Source organism: Calliphora vicina, chromosome 2, assembly GCF_958450345.1.
Source record: "Calliphora vicina chromosome 2, idCalVici1.1, whole genome shotgun sequence".
Lineage (NCBI taxonomy): Eukaryota > Metazoa > Arthropoda > Insecta > Diptera > Calliphoridae > Calliphora > Calliphora vicina.
The window spans coordinates 116,732,794-116,753,501 of record NC_088781.1 but is presented as its reverse complement, the minus strand read 5'-3'; the positions used below and the strand labels follow the sequence as shown (position 1 = coordinate 116,753,501).

Here is a 20,708-nt window from a genome sequence, read left to right as displayed (position 1 = left end):
GTCTAACATTTACAACAACAGTGTAAAAATGGATTTTAACCTTTAGTAGCACTTGGGGTAAAATGGATGTGTTTTTCGTGATTTTAAAAGTTGAGGGTAATTTGGATCCCAAGTGCTGCTAAGGGTCAATTTCCATTTTTGTGCTGTTATTATAAATTCTGGACTTTATGTTATATTTTCCTCAAGTTTCATTAAAATCGGCCCAAAAATATATAACATTTCACTATCTTTTCATTAGAAATTCCAAATATTGAAAAAGTTGACCTTTGACCTTCACGATTTCAAAGTTAACATTTTCCGATTTTAGTTTTTTTTTATTTTTAAAATTACCAGGACTATAATATTATGAATAGATTTTACTTTAATCTGTTTATATATTACGTTTTAATGAATAAAAAATTCCCCATGAGTTTGTTCCCCGGGAGTTTTTTCCCATTGAATTTGAATAGGAAAAATGGGAAAAGGGAAAAAACTCCCGGGGAATTTTTATTCATAATTAGGCTGTATAATATTATGAATAGGTTTTACTTAAAATTTATAACACTAAGGAAATTGGCCTCATTCGCCAAAATATGGACAAAAAATTAGTTTTTCTTGAAAATCGCAGATTTGGAAAAACTGTAAGAGGTATTGACATAATTTTTTCATATTTTTATTCCCTATTATGATCTCAATAAATCCCAATATGATGATCAAAAAATTCTGAAATTTGTTTAACAAAATTTTTAAAAATTTTAAAATGGAGTTTCGAAACAGCCGTTAAAATAATATTTTTTTTGGCCGTACCGGCGAATAGGTTAACGGTATCCTACGAAGACAAAAACTCATACACAAGTAAATACGGATATATTTTAAATAAAAATTAGCTTTTATTTTAATTTTTCTCGAAATATGTTAATTTTTTTCCTAAATTTTTTGTTCAAGTGGCCTGAAACACGTTAATGGTCTGGCAAATTTGTAATAACTTTAACATTTTTTAACCAAATTTTGTCATTTATATCTCATTACAACGATAATTACGTACATATTTCGATTCTTTTGCATTCAATTGCAAAAGTATTTATATAGTAGCAAAATTTTTTCAAAAACTGAAAAATTTACATTTTTTTCGAATTTTGGCGATAATGCAGTTTTTGGGTCATTTTGACCCAAACGAGATACAGGGTTAATTTCCAAAAATGTTTTTTAATGTAATATTCATTAATATAAATAAATCTACATATTTCTTGAAAACAATGCAGAAAGTTAACGAGTTTCACCTATTTTATTCCATATAAATAGTAAAATTTTGCATATATCTGAACTTTGACCTCGATGAGCGTCCAGAAATCGTTGTCCGATTTGGCTCAATGGTCAGCACTTAACTTTTAGGCCTAGTGTCACAATATTCCACCCGGCACTCTTTGTGTACATCTTATTGTTTTTTACACCTAAACCGGCAACAATGCCCTGAGGCACTCTTCACATTTTTCACCTGGTTGCTAAACTTAATTTGCAAATTAGTTTCTGATGGCTGTTCTCAGTTTATTGGGTCGTTATTTGTTGCTGATTTATCAGCATAAACCAGTAACTTCACGTTGCAAATAAATGTCTATTTAAATTTAAATAATTTCACAAAAAACCACAGCCACAAAATCATAAATTCATTTTAGCACTTGAATATGACCTTCAACCTCTAGATTAAGCATAAACATGCTACATTTTGTACAAACAATATTTCGTTGTTACTCAGGCAATTATGGCAATCATATTTGGTTCACTGGATAAAAGGCAAGAAAGTACTAACACTATTCCCCTGCTTTTATATAGAAAAACACACGTACATACACTTATTAAGATTTATATTTATGTAGTATGTAACAATATATGAACACTTTCAAAACCCCCCACAAAAGAAAACGCGTGTGAACTTTAGCCCCCTGCATAGAATGTTGTTGCAGACCTTTTAAGGGAAATCTGAAATCTGTGATATATTTATGTTGCTGTTGTTGTTTCCATAAATAAACTGCACAAACATCATAAAATTATACAAGAATAATAACAACAAAAACGCCCAAAGGCGTTATGAAAATAGTAGAACCGAAAAAACAAGTTAGAGAGCTATATTCGGCTATGGCGAATCTTATATGCACTTCACCAAAATACTTTAAGAAAAATATTTAAAAATTATTTTTGGTAAACAATAAAATTGCAAAATTGAAAATTTGGGCCGATTTTTTCTGAAAGTTGATTTCAACATACAGACGGACATGGCTATATTGACCGCAATCTATAACGATCCAGAACAAAAGAAAAATGTGGAAATTACAAACGCAATATCAAACTTATAGGGTATACCCTTAACACTCATTGTGAAGGGTATACAAATATAATACACAACGTCACACAGAAATTACATTACGATAGGAGGATCATGGATTATAACAGGGGTTAAATGGAGTAATAAAAGTTACAATAACATAACAAAAGTAAACAGAAACGAACATATATGAAATTATTAAAAAAAATGAAAACTGAAGTGTTTAAAATGTGACGAGGTAATTGAATGGAACACTTGTGTTAAAACATCAAAATAATTTGCAACACAATATACGAAAACACACAAAAAAAAAACAATTTATTTTCTGACTTATTTGTGGTAAAATTTTAAACAAAGTCTTTAAGTTTAATTTTGAGTGATTTGTGGGAGATCTGAATTGAAAAACTATACTGATACTAAAGGATAATGAATATGTTGTGAACATTTTGTTTAAATAATATTCGAAAGTTTTCTCTAAAATTAAATATTTCCCAAGTGCTTTACATAAATAATGTTGCTAAAGTTGAATTTATTAAAACAATCAAGTAGAGTTTTTATCTGAATGTCAAAAATAACTTAAATAATACGCTTACATGTGAGGAGCCGCAGAACAAAAGGTACTTTTTTGAAAATTTAAAAATTATGGGAAATGGATTTTTTCTAGAAAATTTCAATCCAAATATTATAAAAATACCAAAAAATTAATTTGTAAAAAAAATCGAAAAAGTACCATTTATTCTGCGGTTCACCATGTATAGGTTCAAGAGGTATTTGTATTGAAAATTTTGTTTAAAAAATATTTCACCGAATTTTTTTTAGATTTTTATACGTATCTGGGGTCGGACAATTTTTAAGGAGTAGGTGTGATAAAATTCATTTTTGTTGTGTCTCCAGGCATGCAGTGGGAAATGTATTAAGTCACTGCGGTTCTTTGGGTTTCATACCGTTCAAAATCGGTTTACAGAGCGTTTTGGTTGGTAGTCATTTGAGTTGGAGAGGCTACATACACTGAATCAATTAAGTCTCCGTACATACATACTCACAATATAAACTAGCTATTTATGGTCCCTTTTCAATACATATTTCAACTTTTTTTTAATTCATTTTATAAAAAATCTTATAAACTAGAAATCAACATAAAAAAACTACAAACATTTTCATTAAAAACATAAAAATTTACATAAATTCAATAATTGTACGAAAAGTATCACCAAAAAGTCTCCGTACAGTTAACTGTTTTAAGGCAAGGAATCCCAATATTAATCTTAATTGAATTTAATATGTGGTAGGTCCTCCTTTCTGAACAATTGCAGCATTTTAATGGCTGTGCATGGAATGGACCAGCTTTGTTGTTGTTAGGGAATCTATTTTATACCACTCTTGCATTATAACGGCTTTTAGTTGATCTTTACTCGTTATATTGTGCTGCCGAATCTTTCTTTCCAAGTGTTCCCATAGATGCTCAATCGGGTTGAGATCAGGTGACTGAGCTGAGCGATTTAAGTGCTTAGGAACATTATAAATATGACATTCCTTTACTAATCCAGAGGTTTATTTGGGATCGTTGTCTTGTTGGAAGCAATACAAACGTCCCAAGCCTAATTTTTCAGAACTTTGTTTTTAGTTTTCTTTTAATATATTAAAGTATGCATATCTATCCATCGTGTTTTCAACAAAAATAAGATTTCCCACCCCAGATGAAGCCATGCAACCCCAAACAATAACGTTACCTCCTCCATGCTTTACGGTTAGCGTCAAATGCTTCGGATTCATTTCAGTATTTGGCTTTCTCCATAACATTTATCTTCCATCAGAACCAAAAACATTCAATTTACTTTCATCGCTAAAAATAACTCGATCCCAAAATAAAAAATCTTTATCAATATGCTCGATAGCGTAATCCAATCTCTTTTTCATGTTCACTTTTCGAACAAGGGGCTTCTTACGGCTTACCCGACCATTGTATCCATTTAGTTTAAGAGCGTTTCTTACAGTTTGGGGGTTTACCGTTAATTCATCACTAGTTTTCAAGTTTCCCGCAATTACACATGCGTTAATTTTTGGATCACCTTCTACAAATCGTACAATTCTTTTTTTGAACTGTTGAATAACGTACTGAATGGAAGAGCGTGGTCTTTTTACAATATCCTTGATTTCGGTTAGATTTTTTCCTTCATTTTGCAAGTTAATAATAATTTTCTTTCTATACATTAAAATTTGCTTATTTTTGGATTCCCTGACATCAAGAAAGCTGGTCCATTCCTTGCACAGCCATTAAAATGAAGCAATTGCTCAGAAAGGAGGTTATTTTTTGTTTTTTTCAATTACAAAAATTATCTATTCAATAATTTTTGTATTTAAAGTTCAACCAATAACGAAAATTGTATATTCAATTGTCAAAATTATCAAATTCAAAACTCAAAATTCAATAGAAAATATCAGAAAATTTTGTTTTTGAGCACATGAATACTAGATTCAATTATAAAATAATTGAAACCAGATCAATATGTGATATATATTTGAATTGAAACGGTTTAAGAAATAGTTTTTTCTGTGTAGTTGTCATCCCCCAAACTTGTTACTTTTACCTTAATCTTTATCATCATCTTTAAATAAATTTCTTATTTTGGACCAATGAGTATACCTTACTTGATCGTAGCTTCACTTAATCTTGAAAATTTCTCGTGGAGGTATTAACAAGCAGTTCAATATTTGTTTATTGCTATTACAAATTTTTTCATGAGCCGTTTATTTGGAAGTCATCACTCTCAAAAGATTCTTAAACCCATTGTGATCCCCTTTAAAAATTTCACGTATAATGTAAAGTTTGTATGAATACTAAAATTCGTCCCTGAGAACTTTAGTCACTGACGCATACTTGAGACAGTCCAGATCATAAAATATGCCTGCACCAAGACATCTTAGTCTACGCTCTTGTACAGTCACATACACTTTGTACACCAAGTCTAGAGCAGACCGGCCAATTAGCCAGTGCAATTGAACTGATTTTAATTTTATTTGTGTGATCTTGCCTTCAATATGGTGGGTCCATGTTAAACGCCGATCCGAGACATCTCATATGGCTCTGTTCTGGAATTTTGATATTATTTATTTGTATGGAGGGACAACTTCCTCGTGAGTACATTTGTTGAATTGACTTTTTTTCCATATGTCCAGCCATTTTTCCAATTCGCCGATGTGAAACTGGAGTTGTTCAGAAGCTATTGAGAGGTTTTCATGTATACTTACAGAAACGGTATCATCCGCAAATGTAGATGTCTGAGTCAGTACGCTCGTAGGTTTATCTGCACTATATATAGAAAAATATAGGAAAGGTCCTTCGTGTGGTGCACCAGCGGATATTTTTCGATGTGACGAGATCACATCTTTTGATCTGATTTGGAAAGATCTAATAATTGTGTGTTTTAGTCCATCGTGCTAGACTTTATCGAAGGCTTGAGATATATCAGGGTTTTCCGAATAAAAGTAGTTATCCGATGTACATGTTTGATAGTACTATGCCTCCTTACCTCAAATTGATGGTCAGGAATAACGCAATTTACTATAAGGCTCTCAAGTAGCAACTTTTCAAAAAGTCTTTAGAATATTGACGACAGGCTAATGGGAGAATTTGATGTCACTTTTCCGGTTTTGGTATCATAACTATCTCAGATATTTTCCATGAGGTTGGGAAATATGAGTTAAAGATGAACAAATTAATTTTCACTGCTAGTTGGGCAGATTACTTATGATCGTGGTAGTAATTTCATCTATACCAAGTAATTTTCCAGCCTTTAGATCTTTGATTGTCGTCTTCAGGGTAGAGAACCGTTCTGAAGGCGTATTGGGCATTGCATATTTTGCACAGCATTCCAGAGACTATATTCTATTTTCTTAGTAGGTTCTAAGTTTTTAAGATAATTTATCAGATTAGATTCCTTATTAAACTTTAATGTGACGACCTTTGGCACCGATTAAGTTTCTATATGACTCCATGTTTCTAGGACTGTAATACTCCAAGAAAAACATGAACGCAAACCGTGAATTGCGTCAGATCTATTCGTTTTGATTATAACGAGTTATAACTGACTACATTATTAATTATTTAAATTCAGAATTATGAAAACTTTAAAAAAAAAACTATGATAAATTCAAAACAATTATTTTTAGTCGTTTTATTCGACTCTTTATAAAATTTTTAGAATTTTCGTTCTCCTGCAATGGTAATTTTTAAATTCTTAGAATAATTATTCGTAAGAAATTGTTCGATTAATCGATCATTATTCGAATGGATACCCTTGTTCTTACATAATCACCTTGTGTCACGACTTCTTAATTTCGATTTACAGTCATAATGTTAAAGTAAGCGGTGTTTTGAAGAATATTTAACCCTTCTGCATCCCTTGGATATGTGCCCTTCCTATGATCAATATGATCCAATATTAAAATGTAAACAAAATTTCAGTATGTGGAACAAACATCCCGCTGAAGTCCTTCCTGTCATTTCAAAGTTCAAATCGAAAGTCCACAAACACTCCCTCTTTCCGCATTTCCATAATCTATTTTCCTAGTTCCAACATAATGATTTGCATGGGCAGGGTTCAAGAAGGAAAAAAAAGAAAAAATTATCCAAATCCCACCCACAGTTTGAGAATTATAAAATTTTGAATGAAAAAATATTCAACGAAAGCGATTTTATTGATTATTTTACTGAAAAAAATTATTGGTCGATGATTCTGAATGAAGATGAACACAAAAAAATTATATTCAATAGGAAAAAAAAATCATTTGACCCAAAGGATATTAAATGTGTGTAAATCGTGTTTTGAAATATGGTGGGAGGAGGAAAAATTTAAATTTTATTATTTTCTTTTGAAAGCATAGTATTCATCCCTGTAATGGATAAATTAAAGTTTCACGTTCATATCTTGACCCAAGGAGTGCAGAGGGATTAATAAAGAATTTATGCCTATTTAAAGCGATTCACTCAATATGATTTCAATGTGATTTTCAAATAGTAGTCTTCTTGTCACAAATAGTTCCTAGAAATTATCAAATTCCAATGTATGTTTCTATTAGTAATCAGTTTTCCGTTAATATCCTGTGAATCAGCAGTGTCTCTGAATGTAGTATAACCAGTTAAAGAAAACTTAGTAATATAAATTATCAATGATTTTCTCATCTGAAGGTTTGTTATTTTTTAGTTTTATTGCCAGTCCCAAGATTTGTCTGTTATTATTGCAACAGAATTTTCTTTTTTTTATTATTAAATTGCCCTTGAATGAGGACAACTCATAATTTTGCAGTATTTTTTTTGTTTTGTGTTTATATTTACTCATAGTTTTATTTATTTTTTTTGTAAAGTAAACTTTTCCAGGTACCCATTATAAATAACAACAAATATCATAATTTTTCAAAGAAATTAATTTAAACTAATAGAACTATACAAATAAGCAAAGTTTTCTATTAAAGAGACAAAAAGTAAACAGAAAAATGACTGAGAATTTAGTAAAACAATTTGTCAGAATTGCAGTAATAAATGTCAAACGAAGCAGTTTTAAATATATTTAATATTTAAAAAAGGAACAAATGCATTAAGTTAGGGATAGTTACCTGCCATAGAGTGTATAAAATATAAAAAATTAGAAGCATCTAGGACAAATTCATGTAAATGAAAAAGGTCTCTTTCACATAAACTGTTGCTATCTGTCAGTTCACTTCAAAACCGGAACAAGTTCTCTTTGACTAGTTTAGTTGTCTCTCGCAGAGTGTCTAAAATTTATAAATTTCTCACTTCTAGTAATAATAAACATTTTGGTTTATTCTAGTAATTTTATACAATTTTTCAACAAAATTCTTCAGTTACGTTATTAATATCCCCCAACTGTTGCCATTCAGAAATAAAATTCTTGTTACTTATTTATAAAACAAAACCTTATTAATTTAGTTTTCCAAGCAATTAAAGTATTACCAATAAATTAAAGCAAATAAATAAAACATCTGCTAAATTAGTAGAAAAAGAAACAAAAATAAATCTTTCCAAAGACCTAATTAATTTCAACTCTACACTTAATCTTTATAACATTAGTATTTAATTTTCTTTATTTCTTTATTTATTTTTGTTGCTTGCTAAACACAGGATTGGTGGGATTCTAAATTACCGGAAACTGGTATATTTTGTTGCTTAAGTGTGATACCCAAAGTATTGTTGGCTGGTGCTATAACCCTAATGGATGAGGCTTATTACAAGTTGGCTGTCTGGTTAAATGATAGAGGTATTATGCCAAAAACAAAAAAAAAACTTACTAAATAAATATGAACACAGGAAAACCTTAGAAAAAGTTTTCCTTTTTGTGTGTTCCATTTGAGTGACTAAGATTAATTGCAACATATTTCTTTTACTTTGAATTTTGTACATTTTTAGAAAATTATCGTTTACAGTCGAAATATGAAAATCATTTAATTGCCAAAGTGGCATTGTTTCAATTTGTCAACTCATTTCTTTCCTTGTTCTACATCGCTTTCTATCTAAGAGATGAGGAAAAGTTAAAGGAGGTAAGCTGCTTATTTCTTTTCAAACCATTAAATAAATAAATTGCATGCCAAATTTCTTTTCTTTTTCTTGTTTTTCATTATCTGTAGCAACTGGCTGGTCTTTTAATTTCCCGCCAAATTATTGGCAATTTACGAGAATCGGCCATACCCTACTTTCTGGAACAATGGAAGTTGGCTAAATTAAGTTTCAACATGTGGGGTGCTTTAAGTCCCACCCAAGATATTAATCGCACTTTTGCTGATACCCTCACCTCCAGTGCTGCCTCAGTTGCTACGACCGCCTCATCGGACACGGAGAAACACAAGCAGCCAAGTGAAACATCAACACCCCAGCCAGGCACACCATCCAAACAGTTGCCGAAAAAGCCAACTGATACCGGTTGTTCTACACCAACAACAGCAAGTGCTAAACGTAATATTGGTCAAGCGGAAATTGAAAGTTCATTATATAAGGTATGTATGTAGATGTAATTGTTGCTGTTTTACTGGTAATTATGCACACTAATGGGTTGTTAAGACAAGAAAAAATTCGAATAATAAAGATTTGAACTGAGATTTAATTTATTTTTAGTGGATTAAAGTAACAAATCTGAGACCAAAGGAAATCTATATGATTCGATTCTATGTGAACCGGTTTTCATTTCGTTCTATTCCATATGAACCGTTTTCTTGTTTCAAACTATTTTATATGAACCGGTTCAAATTTTATTCGATTCAATATGAATCGGTTCATGTTTAAAATTATTCAATATGAACTGGTTATGATTTCATCCCGTTTAGATTTCCTTCTTTTTAGATATACTCCTATTCATACTATTCGATATGTACTAGGGTATTCATTCGACTAATAATCGTTCGATTAATCGAATAATTTCTTACGAATAATTATTCAAACAATTTAAAAATGGCCGTTTTCGAATACGAATAATTCGAACAATTTTATGTAGAATAATCGAATAAAACGAATAAATGTTCATATATATTTAAATTTATTAAATTGCTTAAAATTTTTCATAATTTCAAATTTAAATAAGTAATAATGACTCACAAAAATTTTATTGTTTCTGAAATTCGACAAATAACTAAAGACAAAGGGACGTTCGATCACTGTAGATGAGTGTTCCGATAGCTACTTCTATAAATATATAAATATTACTGCAAGAAATTACAATTCTAAAGACAAATCTTTCAAAATTTTTAACTTAGGACTTGAACCAATGAAAATAAAAGGTACGGAATAAAATATTTGTTATTTGGCTGGCGAAATATTAGAAGAATCGCAATTAATAATCAAAATATTAACTTAGATTGAAGTGGAGTTGAATGTGATGGAGAATGTGATTTTGAAACGGTCATCGAAAGTGATATTGAGGATGACATTTATAATGATTACATTGAAATAGATGGAGGCCATGATCTTAAAATATATGTATATAAGTGATGTTATTAACCGCGTACGTAAGTGTTGCAAAATATTTAATAAATCGAATAATAAACACAAATATTGCAAACTAACGTTTTGTTGCAAGAAAAGCATGGAGTTCGTCATAGGACTCTGATACACGGTTGTCAGATCTTACAACGTTGTCAGAAAAATGTTCAATAAATGGTTAACAAACATATGTTTCAACATAAGTTCACATGGTTGTGTTAACCATTTTCTGAGCATTTTTCTGACAACGTTGTATGATCTGACAATCGCGTAAATGTAGCTTTATACATGATTTTGAACATCGTTGAACATCTTTGTCTAACATGGTAATAAACTTTTTGCGTATTTGTAAATGCATTAATCATGCACTGCCTGACTTCAAATTAGCCACGTTCACTGACAATGATATCAAACTTTGGACAGATTCCCTTTATTGTGTAATTCCCCAAGACCACTTTATTAAGCAAAGATTCAGCAACGTTGATAGAGCTTGATGTATAATACAATTTGTTATAAATAATTTAGAAATAGTTAATAAATTAATTTACTAAAGAATTAGTTACTCAATTTAAAACCCGAATTAATGAACGACATAAAAAAGTTCTTAATGCGTTTATATTGTATTTGAATTCAGGATCATGCCCAACTAGCTCAAAGTTTTTAAAGCATAGCTCCAAAACGGAAACTAAAGGTTTTGCTAGTCAATTATTTTGTAGATTGTTCGGGAGTTAATCTGATCACAATATTTCTGTTGAAAATTTAATAATGGACTTTGTTTTCGAATGTTTTTTTAACACTATCAATACTTGAATTGTTAACTTTATTTTTTGTTTTTCTTTAACAATTAAATATTAAAAAACCGACATAAAAACTTCATTTCTTACTTTTTAAAAAAAATTTAAATTATTCGAATAATTCGATTAATTTTAAACGTGTGATCGAATTATTCGAACAAGTTAAAATCTCTTATTGCAATTATTCGTTTTATTCGAACAAGAGAAAAATCGAATAATTCGAATACCCTAGGTACCATACGAATTGAAGCCGACAGACCTTATAAGCCGAATCGACACCAATGCGAAATGTCCATGGCCCTAAGATAATTCTCTGTATTAGGTGGTTCTTACAGCGGTTTAGAAAACCAAGGCATTTGAATGCTTCTTTCGACACTCGAAAAATGTGTTTTGTCCTGCGGACATCGCACATCTTGGTTAAGCGTATCATTCATGTTTTGCCTCATTACCCTAATCTCCGACAGGCTTGCCATTCATAAATATGCATTCTATAATTGAATGAATATTTAGGAATGGCAAATGTTGCTGTCATCTGCAAAAGAGTAGATAGGGTTGGACTTTTGTCATAGAAGGCCGTTAAGAAAGATAAGAAATAGAGAAGGAGAAGAAGAAAGAACGGAGCCTTGCGGTACCCCTGAATTGATCTTGAACTAGTTTGATGAAATTCCATCTATAACAACTCGAATAGTGCGATCTCTGAGAAAGCTCGATATAAATCGAGAGAAGTTATCACCGACACCAAAAGCAATAAGTTTAGCTAAAAGGGCAAACGTTTTAGAAATATCTAGAGCCACCAATATTTCACAAAAAAAAGCATTAAATTAATTTTTAAACAAAAGCATACAATTTGAGTAGATACTTAAAGAAAATTGTTTCAATTTATTTCATCATGGAAACCCTGTTTTCCCATAAACTAATTACACCCAAAATTCATAAACACTCCACATAATGACCACAAAAACTGCAAAACTGCATTTTAGACAAAAATGCTCTAAACTCTTTATTAACTTTCATCTAACCTTTTCAGTATGATGGCACATTCTCCGATCATTTGGAAATGCTTGTGCAAATGGGTTACGTTGTACTCTTCTCGGCTGCCTTCCCTTTGGCTGGTATTTGTGCACTCATCAATAATCTAATGGAGATACGTTCAGATGCCTTCAAATTGGCTCATGTACATCAGAGACCATTCGGACAGCGTGTGGCCAACATTGGTACCTGGCAGAATGCTCTCAGCCTCTTGTCGTTGGCAGCCGTAATTGTGAATTGTGCTTTAATTGGTTTATCCGGACAAGTGTCTCGTTTGTGGCCAGGATTAACCACAGCACAAACAATCATATTAATTGTTACACTTGAGGTTAGTATGAGTGGGTTTGGGGTGCTATTGTTAAGTGCTACACATGTAAACACTCAATGGACTGATTCAACAATGAGATGGATGTATAATGGGAAACAACAAAGAAATAGCAGTGAATGAATGGTTAAACATTAAAACGATTAACAAAACTTTTCTCTTTTTTTTTGTTGTTTTGCTCTTGAATTTTATTTCCGTTTTGTTTTCTTAATTAACAGCACATAATGTTGGGTTTACGGTCAGCTTTAACATGGCTATTACCCGAGCTGCCATCATGGTTGGCTGCGGAAATAGCAAGAGCAGAACATTGTCGACGAGAAATGCAATGCAAAGGTACATCACCGAGACCCACACCGCCCACACCACCCAGCACAACATCGACACAGCCCGAACATGACTTGGCAGCCTTAAATTTGATAGATGCTGTGACCACCACCACTAATACAACGACCACCAATGAACAGTCCATAGACAGTCAAATGTCAGAAGAGCTGCTGTATCAACAGGAATTGTTAAAACAAACAGAGTATGAACCCTATATAGATGAGATAGCACGTTTTGGTTTGCGTAGGCATGTGGCAGCGGATTTAAATGTCTTTGATAATCGTGATTCATCACCTGACTCGCCGCCCTCGCAGGTAAATTTTATAGAACAACAATAGTTTTAATTAATGTTGGCCTAAAAACTATTTAACTTTCAGACCAGCACCATCTTAATACGTCCTCTACTGGAATCTACACCACCCAATAGTGGCGCCTCTTTGACCAGTCTCAATCAGGACATCCTAACACATGGCCCCAGTGGGTGAGTACAGTTTAGGTTCATCATTTTCTCATTACACATCTTTTGTTTTCCTTTTACTTCCACTTTTTTCAACTTTACTACTTAAACTATTTACCCTTTTTATTCTAATACTTTTTTACTCAATGACTTGTTCTAACACTTTTGTTTTGTTTAAAACAAAGTTTGCATTTTTTTTTATTTAACACTAAAATACCAATTGTTTTTTACACAAACACCATACAAATATTTAAATATTTAATACTACTTACTTAATTAAAGTTTTTTTGTTTTGAAAATGTTTTTGTTACACAAAATTTTTATGTTTGTTTTTGGAATTAAGCATGTTGTAGGAGGGGTGGAGTAAGGGAATATAGCCAAAGGGGTTTAGCATTAAGTAAATATTGGGATGGTATAATTCGAATGAATATTAAAGTTACTTTCAATGTAAAATTTAACGATTTATAAACAAATCAGTATCAATATCTTGTAAAAATATCGACAGTTAATATGATTTCGAAGTAATTGTAAGGAGAAAATTGTTTTATCCAACTACTTACTATTACACATTATGAAAAATAGGTTTATTTCATACCTAAAGTTATTCTGAATATTGGTTGGCTTATTTTCTATCATCAGTTGGTCCAGACCTAGGCCCTTCTAAGTTATTTATACGAAGGCGGGTCAATAAGTCCGTGACTTTTTCAATTTCTCGAATCTTAACTGAAAGTGGAACACTGCACTTGTCAACAGGCATCTGTCATTGGACTTCTGTCAAAATTTGAACAAGCTGAGCCATTTAGATTGTGTTTGACAGCCATTGATAGCAGACTACCTCGTGACTTGAGGAGATATTGGAAAAAGTCCATTATTTTTTGCTTGAACAATACTAAGACCCCTTTCACACTAGGCAATTTAGTTGCGCACGTCTCTTGCCCAACAACAAAACAGCATGCAAAAGTTTCTTCTCCTTAACCCGACATTACCTCTAGCATCTACAAACACAAGAGACTTGCGCAACTAAATTGCATAGTGTGAAAGGCGTCTAAGGGAACTACCCACCATAAATTTCAATAGAGAAAAAGTAGTTTACTGAATTTCGTTGTGGACGTACAAATACGGAAAATGCCGAACGTGCTGGACACTCATTTGAGGTCTCTAACCCGAAACAATTGAACATATTCACGATATGGTGTTGGCCGATCAGAGATTAAAAGTAAGACGGATTGTGAAAACCATTGGCATCTCACATGATATTACATGGATATGAGAAAGATTTCCACAAGATAGCTGCCGCGTTTGCTCGCAATCGGGTACACAAGAGTGCACATATGTGCAGTTTCCAAGGAAAAAATCCATGAATTAGGCAACTAATTGCTCCCTTATCCACCCTATTCTCCGGATTGAATTCGGAATGACAATTTTGTGTTACCAAATCTGAATAAATGGATCGGAGGAAATAGATTTTTAATATCTTATTATTAATTTCATTAAATTGCTTTCATTAGAAATACAATATATTTTATTAAATTTTCATAATTTTAAAGAATACTGAAAAAGTTATATTTAGACACGGCAGAATATAATTCTTTTTCGGGGTTAGCCACCCCCAATCTCAAATCTTATTTTTTGGAAGGGATAAAACAATTAGAGAAACATTGGACAACGTGTATAGCGCTCAAAGGAGACTATGTTGAACAATAAAATAATTTTTTTATTCAGAAACCTGTGTTTTATTCAAAAACTCACGGACTTGTTTAACCGCCCTAGTATATTCTAATGAATATTATTAAATAAGCTGAAGAAAGCCACATTATATTATCGGAACGCAGAAGTTGCCTCCTTTGTTTATATTTGAGACGTCGTTTCGTCCACCTTTAGCACCACTAAGGCAATATTAGTTGGCTTCTCCTTAAAAGATAGTAAATTTGGAAATTACCTCAAAGAGATTAAATAACTTAATAGGTTTTTGATGCACAGACCCATCTGACCAATGTATCATCTATATCATTTCCCTCACTTTAAGAAGACACTATTTTTAACAGTTGGTTGCAGAAGTGTGTTGCAACTCTTGAAAAAAAGCTTGGATCGAATATACAGAGATATAGAGATTTCAGAGAAGTTTCGTTATCCGATAAGATACATACATAGAACCTTTGGTTATGCTATGAATCTTGCAAAGCATTGCAGACGATAGCACCATTCTGTAGAAATACATGACCCATCTTGCATATATTCCGATATAGTTACTTATATGCGGAATTGTAGTTCATCGATGACCAGAGTCCACAGGAGAGCCGATAATATGCAATGTTGTGGACAATCCAAAATCGCCAGTATTGTTTTCTATGACCCATACAAAAGCAAAACAAACTTTCTCTAGACTCCAGCATCTCTCCACCAGTTCCAGTTCCTTATAATATTCAGAAAGTCTATCCTATGCAACGCTCATTTAATAGAATCATACCAGCAAAAGATATTTTGAATTTGGTAACAGTTGCATTTAGTTTACTTCCTTACAACTTCTCTCAACATTAAGTTCGAGATTCTTCGCCGAGACTCTGTCTTAGTGCTTCCAGGTATTATGAGATATTGTATTAGATGCTGTATGGGAACAACCTCATTTCAGCTGCTTCCAAATAAGTAACTTTTTTGCTGGGATATGATGTATAATCGCAGGCTCCCTGAATATCGACTATCATCTAGACCACTCCAATTAACGTCCTCAATTGATTAGTATCTGATAATATAAATTGTCGCGACTATAATTGTTCCGAACGACAACTATAAATTCAGTTTATTTAAAATTCAAAACATAAAGTCAAGTTGTATTTATGTAAAGAAAATTGGGGTGTGTTCGTAAATTCAGTATGATTGCATCACTGCAGCAAATTAAAAGTTTAGCGTTCGAAAAAGCATATTTGCGATTATTGCTTTACGTCAAACGTTTTTTAATGCAAATTGTTGGCAGTGATGCCGCAAATTTGTGCAACCAATGCATCATTAAGTTATATGTTACAAAAGTTTGCTGGTCGTGGCATCAGTGATGCACAAATTTACTGCATTTACGAACACACCCTTGCTATTTACTCATGTACGAGAGACATTTCAAATAATTTACAAAACTTCTTCGTCATTAGTTCCTACAATATCTTTGTAATGTATCATCACTTCTAAAAAATATCTGCAGATGATTTGTATCACTGTTGTCCACTAGTAGATGGCGATAATTAAGCACTAGGTTTCTCGCTACGAATGACAGGCCAATCAGCTATTGGAATACTTTAATTTTGAAGCTTCAGACATTCCAGTGTCGTGGTACTATTATTACATATTTCATGTAACCAAAACATTGGCCAACGTCTCAGGCGTATTTCACCAGCTTGGATTAGTTTAAGGAGATACATAAGCCAAAGGAAATTCTTTGAGACAACGTCGAAGCATTTAATTACTCTATAGACCCAGTAAATCTCCCACACGAATACTATTGGCGAGTACGGGATGGAGCTCTCCCAGCTTGGAATTTTACCAGCTTGGATGAGTTTAAGGAGATACATTTGCCAAAGGAAATTCTTTGAGAAATCGTCCAACATTTAATTACTCTGTAGTAATAATGAATCTCACAAGAGTTGAAACGAGGTGCAGTACTAATACTATTGGCGATTACGGGATGGATAACGAGCTCTCCCAGTCCTATGACACCCCAATTTCATTTCTAATAAAACTGTCCTTTACGTTGGCCAAAAAGAGTCGTATTATGGTTGATGCTGGAGTGTTTTCCACTAGTAGATGTCAAGAATAAAGCACTACGTTTCTCGGTACGGATGACAGAGCAGTCATCTATTGGAATACAGTGATTTTGAAGTTTCAGACATTCCAACATCGTGCTCCTATTATTACCCATTTTAGATAACCAAAATATTGGCCAACGTCTCAGGGGTATTTTACCCGCTTGGATGAGTTAAAGGAGATACATTTCCCAAGGAAATTCTTTGAGAAAACGTCAAAGCATTTAATTACTCTGTAGACCCCATAAATCTCCCATAAGAATGCTATTGTCGAGTACGGGATGGATGACGAGCTCTCCCATTCCTATAATACCCCATTTATTTCCTTTACATTGGCCGTCAAGGATCGTATTATGGTTGACGCAGGAGTTGTCCTGAGTAGGGTTCTATAGTTCAAACATAAAGTCAAATTTTAGACTTTTTCGAAAAGTTTTAAAGAGTCAAAAATTTGAAAAAACGAACAACAAAAGTTCAAAATAAAAAAAATACTTTTACCGATTATTAGATTTTTCTACTTTTTTGGGATAAAGCAATCAATTGTTTGACTTTTTAGAACAATCTAACAATCGACTTATAGAACCCTACCTCAATCTCAAAACCCTACCTCGATATAAGAGGGGTTGCGTTTTAATTCCAAGATCTCTTGAGATGCTACCTGAGATATTTATAGAACCCTAGTCCTGAGGCTGTAGACTTTATTCTTTTTTATCGATGTGCTTTCTCAATCTAAGAGGGGTTGCTTTTTGAGCTGCTGCCTAAGATATTTATCTCGATCTTCCTCGTTGCGTTTGTGACTCTTATAGTGGCATTCCTTGCTCTCTTGTTTATAAAGAATAGCGCTATATCTAGCTTTAAAAATGTCTCTTGGACGTTTCCTTATCTTGCGCTTTATTGAAGATATTTATCACGATTTTCCTCGTTGCATTTTTGACTCTCTTAGAGACATTCCTGGCTATCTTGTCTAAAACGAATATCATTCTATCTCTAAAAATGATTCTTTGACGTTTCTTCATATTGCTCTAAATCGAAGATTAAGCCTCAGTCATGTCGGCCAAATGTTGGGAAGCAGGTGTGATTTCGTGTGAGAACTAGGATAATGTTAATTTTACCTTCAATGTCTGAGTTGTCGACTAACGTATTCGGAGAGGAGCCATTAGTCTGTTAAACCTCTTACAAGCCACTCAATTCTCAGCACAAGTGGGGAAAATGGAAAAAAATGTGGAATGTCGAGGAATTTAAAAGGATGGAAGTTAGAAAGGAGGTTCAATGTAAAACCCACCGATACTTATGACACCACAACGCATCAAGATTGTTACCCAGGTGGTGATATCATAGTATTTTAAATACGAGTATGTTTAAGAGAATTTACAACTTGTGCGACATATTTTTAATTTAAGAGAAGTTTATAATTTGAAAAAATAGAATCCAGATTTATTATCGTAAACAATTATTGTTTTTTGTTTATTATTTATAATCCTACAAATATTGCTAAAAATTAAAGATAAAAAAATTTAGAAAATACTATTACTACATAGTTTTTTATGTATTTAAAAACACAAATTTATTTTTTTTAATCAAATACAACACTTTGTCACTATTACACTCTCCACTTTTACTAACCTTTCACAAACTATTTAAAACCATAACCTTTTTCCTCTTTCATACAAAACTCCTTAAATGTGACCCATTTGTCTTACAAATGTTATATTTTTTTTTAACTCTTTTAAATTATTTATTTTATTTTCCTCAAATCATCATTTATGAAAATTTATTATTTATATGTATAAAAATTTACTTTTTATATACGAAATACGAATAAATAATAATGATAAAGCGCATGTAAAAGTTGTAAGCAGAAAAAGAAAATACCGGAAATACCCCCATTTCATGGATATTCAGTTCGCAATTTAAGCTCGATACCAATACAAAGATTGCACGCTTTAATGGGGTAAATTCTTAAATACTTCAATGTATAAACGTTTTTATATCATAAATATTAATGTGTGTGTGAAGTAGAAAATTTTAAAGAAAATATTGTATAAAAATTAGTAATGTAGTGGTTTAGATTTAAATTAGAAGATTTTTTTTCATACTTTTGATTTCATTTAAAAGTTTATTTGTTTTAAAAATAAAGCATGTTTAGTTGTTTTTCTTTTTAATTTAGGTTTTCATCATTTTAAATATGTATTTAGTTGTATTATTGTGTATTTAATTTAAAACCTTTTTTATGAAAAGCTAATTTTGTGAACATATTTTTCTTCTCTACTTTTCTTTCCTCTTACAAATTTTCTATTTTCCTTTTTTCTTTACAAACTGCACTTTTTTTTATATGATCCCACTTATTTTATGGTATGCTGTTCCTGTTTCAAATATCCTGTACACTTTTTTTCTACCTTTATGAACCCTTTACTTTTGTGTATTTTTTTAAACTCCCACCTTCACCCTGTATTATTTTCCGCCTTTATTTCCTTCCTTGTGGCTTTTTGTTTTTGTTTGGTTTTTGTCTATTATTATGAAATTGTATAGAGCTTCTGCAAGTTCCTTGGCCTTAAATACCCGTCAACCTATGCATATACCAGAAATACCACCATTTCGGAAAAAATCCAGTGATTCTGCTGATCACACCGGCAGCAGCACTAGCAGTAGTCCCCAGCGTACTTCTGCCACTTCCATTGTAAATGCCGCCGCCACCACCTCTACCACCCGCCAACCGTTAATTGCTACGCCATTATCATCATCATCTTCACCACCACTAATCAATCCTAACCAACCGGCCGGCGCCAAAATACCGGAAATACCACCATATAAAGCTCGCAAAATATCCGCTGAGAGTACTACGCATTTGAATTTGAGCGTAAGCCATAAAATTTCTTCTTCTCTTTTTAAACAATTTGTACTTTTTCTTTTCTTTTTTTTTTGATTTTATGTTGTAGTGTATCTTAAGTAAAAAGTATAAAAAAAAAACTTGTAAAAAAGCAGTGTTGCAAAAATACTTTGAATATTTCTACACTTTTTTTAGTTTCCAACAAACACAAATGAACACTTATATTATTCATACAGATATTGAAGAGAATGTATTCCTTGAATATTAGCAAAAAGCTTAAGAAGCTTGTTATTTAAAAAAGCTCAACGAAAAACAAACATTTCAAAATTAGCTCAAAGCTTAACATTTGATCATTTTACAATTTACCAGAGCGTTACAAAATAAATATAAAATAAATATTATTAAATATTATTAAATAAAACAAGTTTTATTTAATTTTTTTTAATTATCATAATTGAAAGCTTTTATTTAAGACAATTCTTATAAAAGCTTTTAAGATTGTTCAAAACATATTTATAATGAAGACTTTTCAAATGCAACTTAATATTTATATGAATTTTACAATCTCCTTAAGCTTTTCAAAATAACAAACATAAAACATAACTTACTGAAAGCTTAATATGAGTACATTTTTATATTAATGTTTTTCAAGCACTAAATCTTTAAAAATTTTGTAAAAATTTTACAAACTACAAAAGCTTCAGCAAAGTAGATATACAACAAATAATGGTAAAAGCGTAATTAGTTTTTAAAATATTGTTTTTAATAGTTGCCCGGAAGTTTTTTCCCTTTTCTTATTTTTCCTATTCAAATTCAATGGGAAAAAACTCCCAGGGATGGGCTGATTATATCAATTTAAGCATCTCCTGATATTTATAAAC

At 31.9% G+C, this 20,708-nt stretch overlaps 1 protein-coding gene across 3 annotated transcripts in view; it reads left to right on the top strand.

Annotated features, from left to right (window-relative positions):
- Window positions 1–20,708, top strand: part of wwk (white walker) — a 110,478-nt gene that overhangs the window by 77,781 nt on the left and 11,989 nt on the right. For 2 of the 3 annotated variants that reach the window (XM_065501824.1, XM_065501823.1), the window contains exons 6-14: window positions 8,439–8,574; window positions 8,724–8,854; window positions 8,942–9,307; window positions 12,108–12,437; window positions 12,653–12,960; window positions 13,006–13,072; window positions 13,136–13,239; window positions 18,838–18,951; window positions 19,530–19,857. In XM_065501824.1, coding sequence (XP_065357896.1) covers window positions 8,439–8,574; window positions 8,724–8,854; window positions 8,942–9,307; window positions 12,108–12,437; window positions 12,653–12,960; window positions 13,006–13,072; window positions 13,136–13,239; window positions 18,838–18,951; window positions 19,530–19,857 — 1,884 coding nt within the window. The remainder of the gene's footprint in view (window positions 1–8,438; window positions 8,575–8,723; window positions 8,855–8,941; window positions 9,308–12,107; window positions 12,438–12,652; window positions 12,961–13,005; window positions 13,073–13,135; window positions 13,240–18,837; window positions 18,952–19,529; window positions 19,858–20,708) is intronic. The other variant, XM_065501826.1, reaches the window with a different exon arrangement.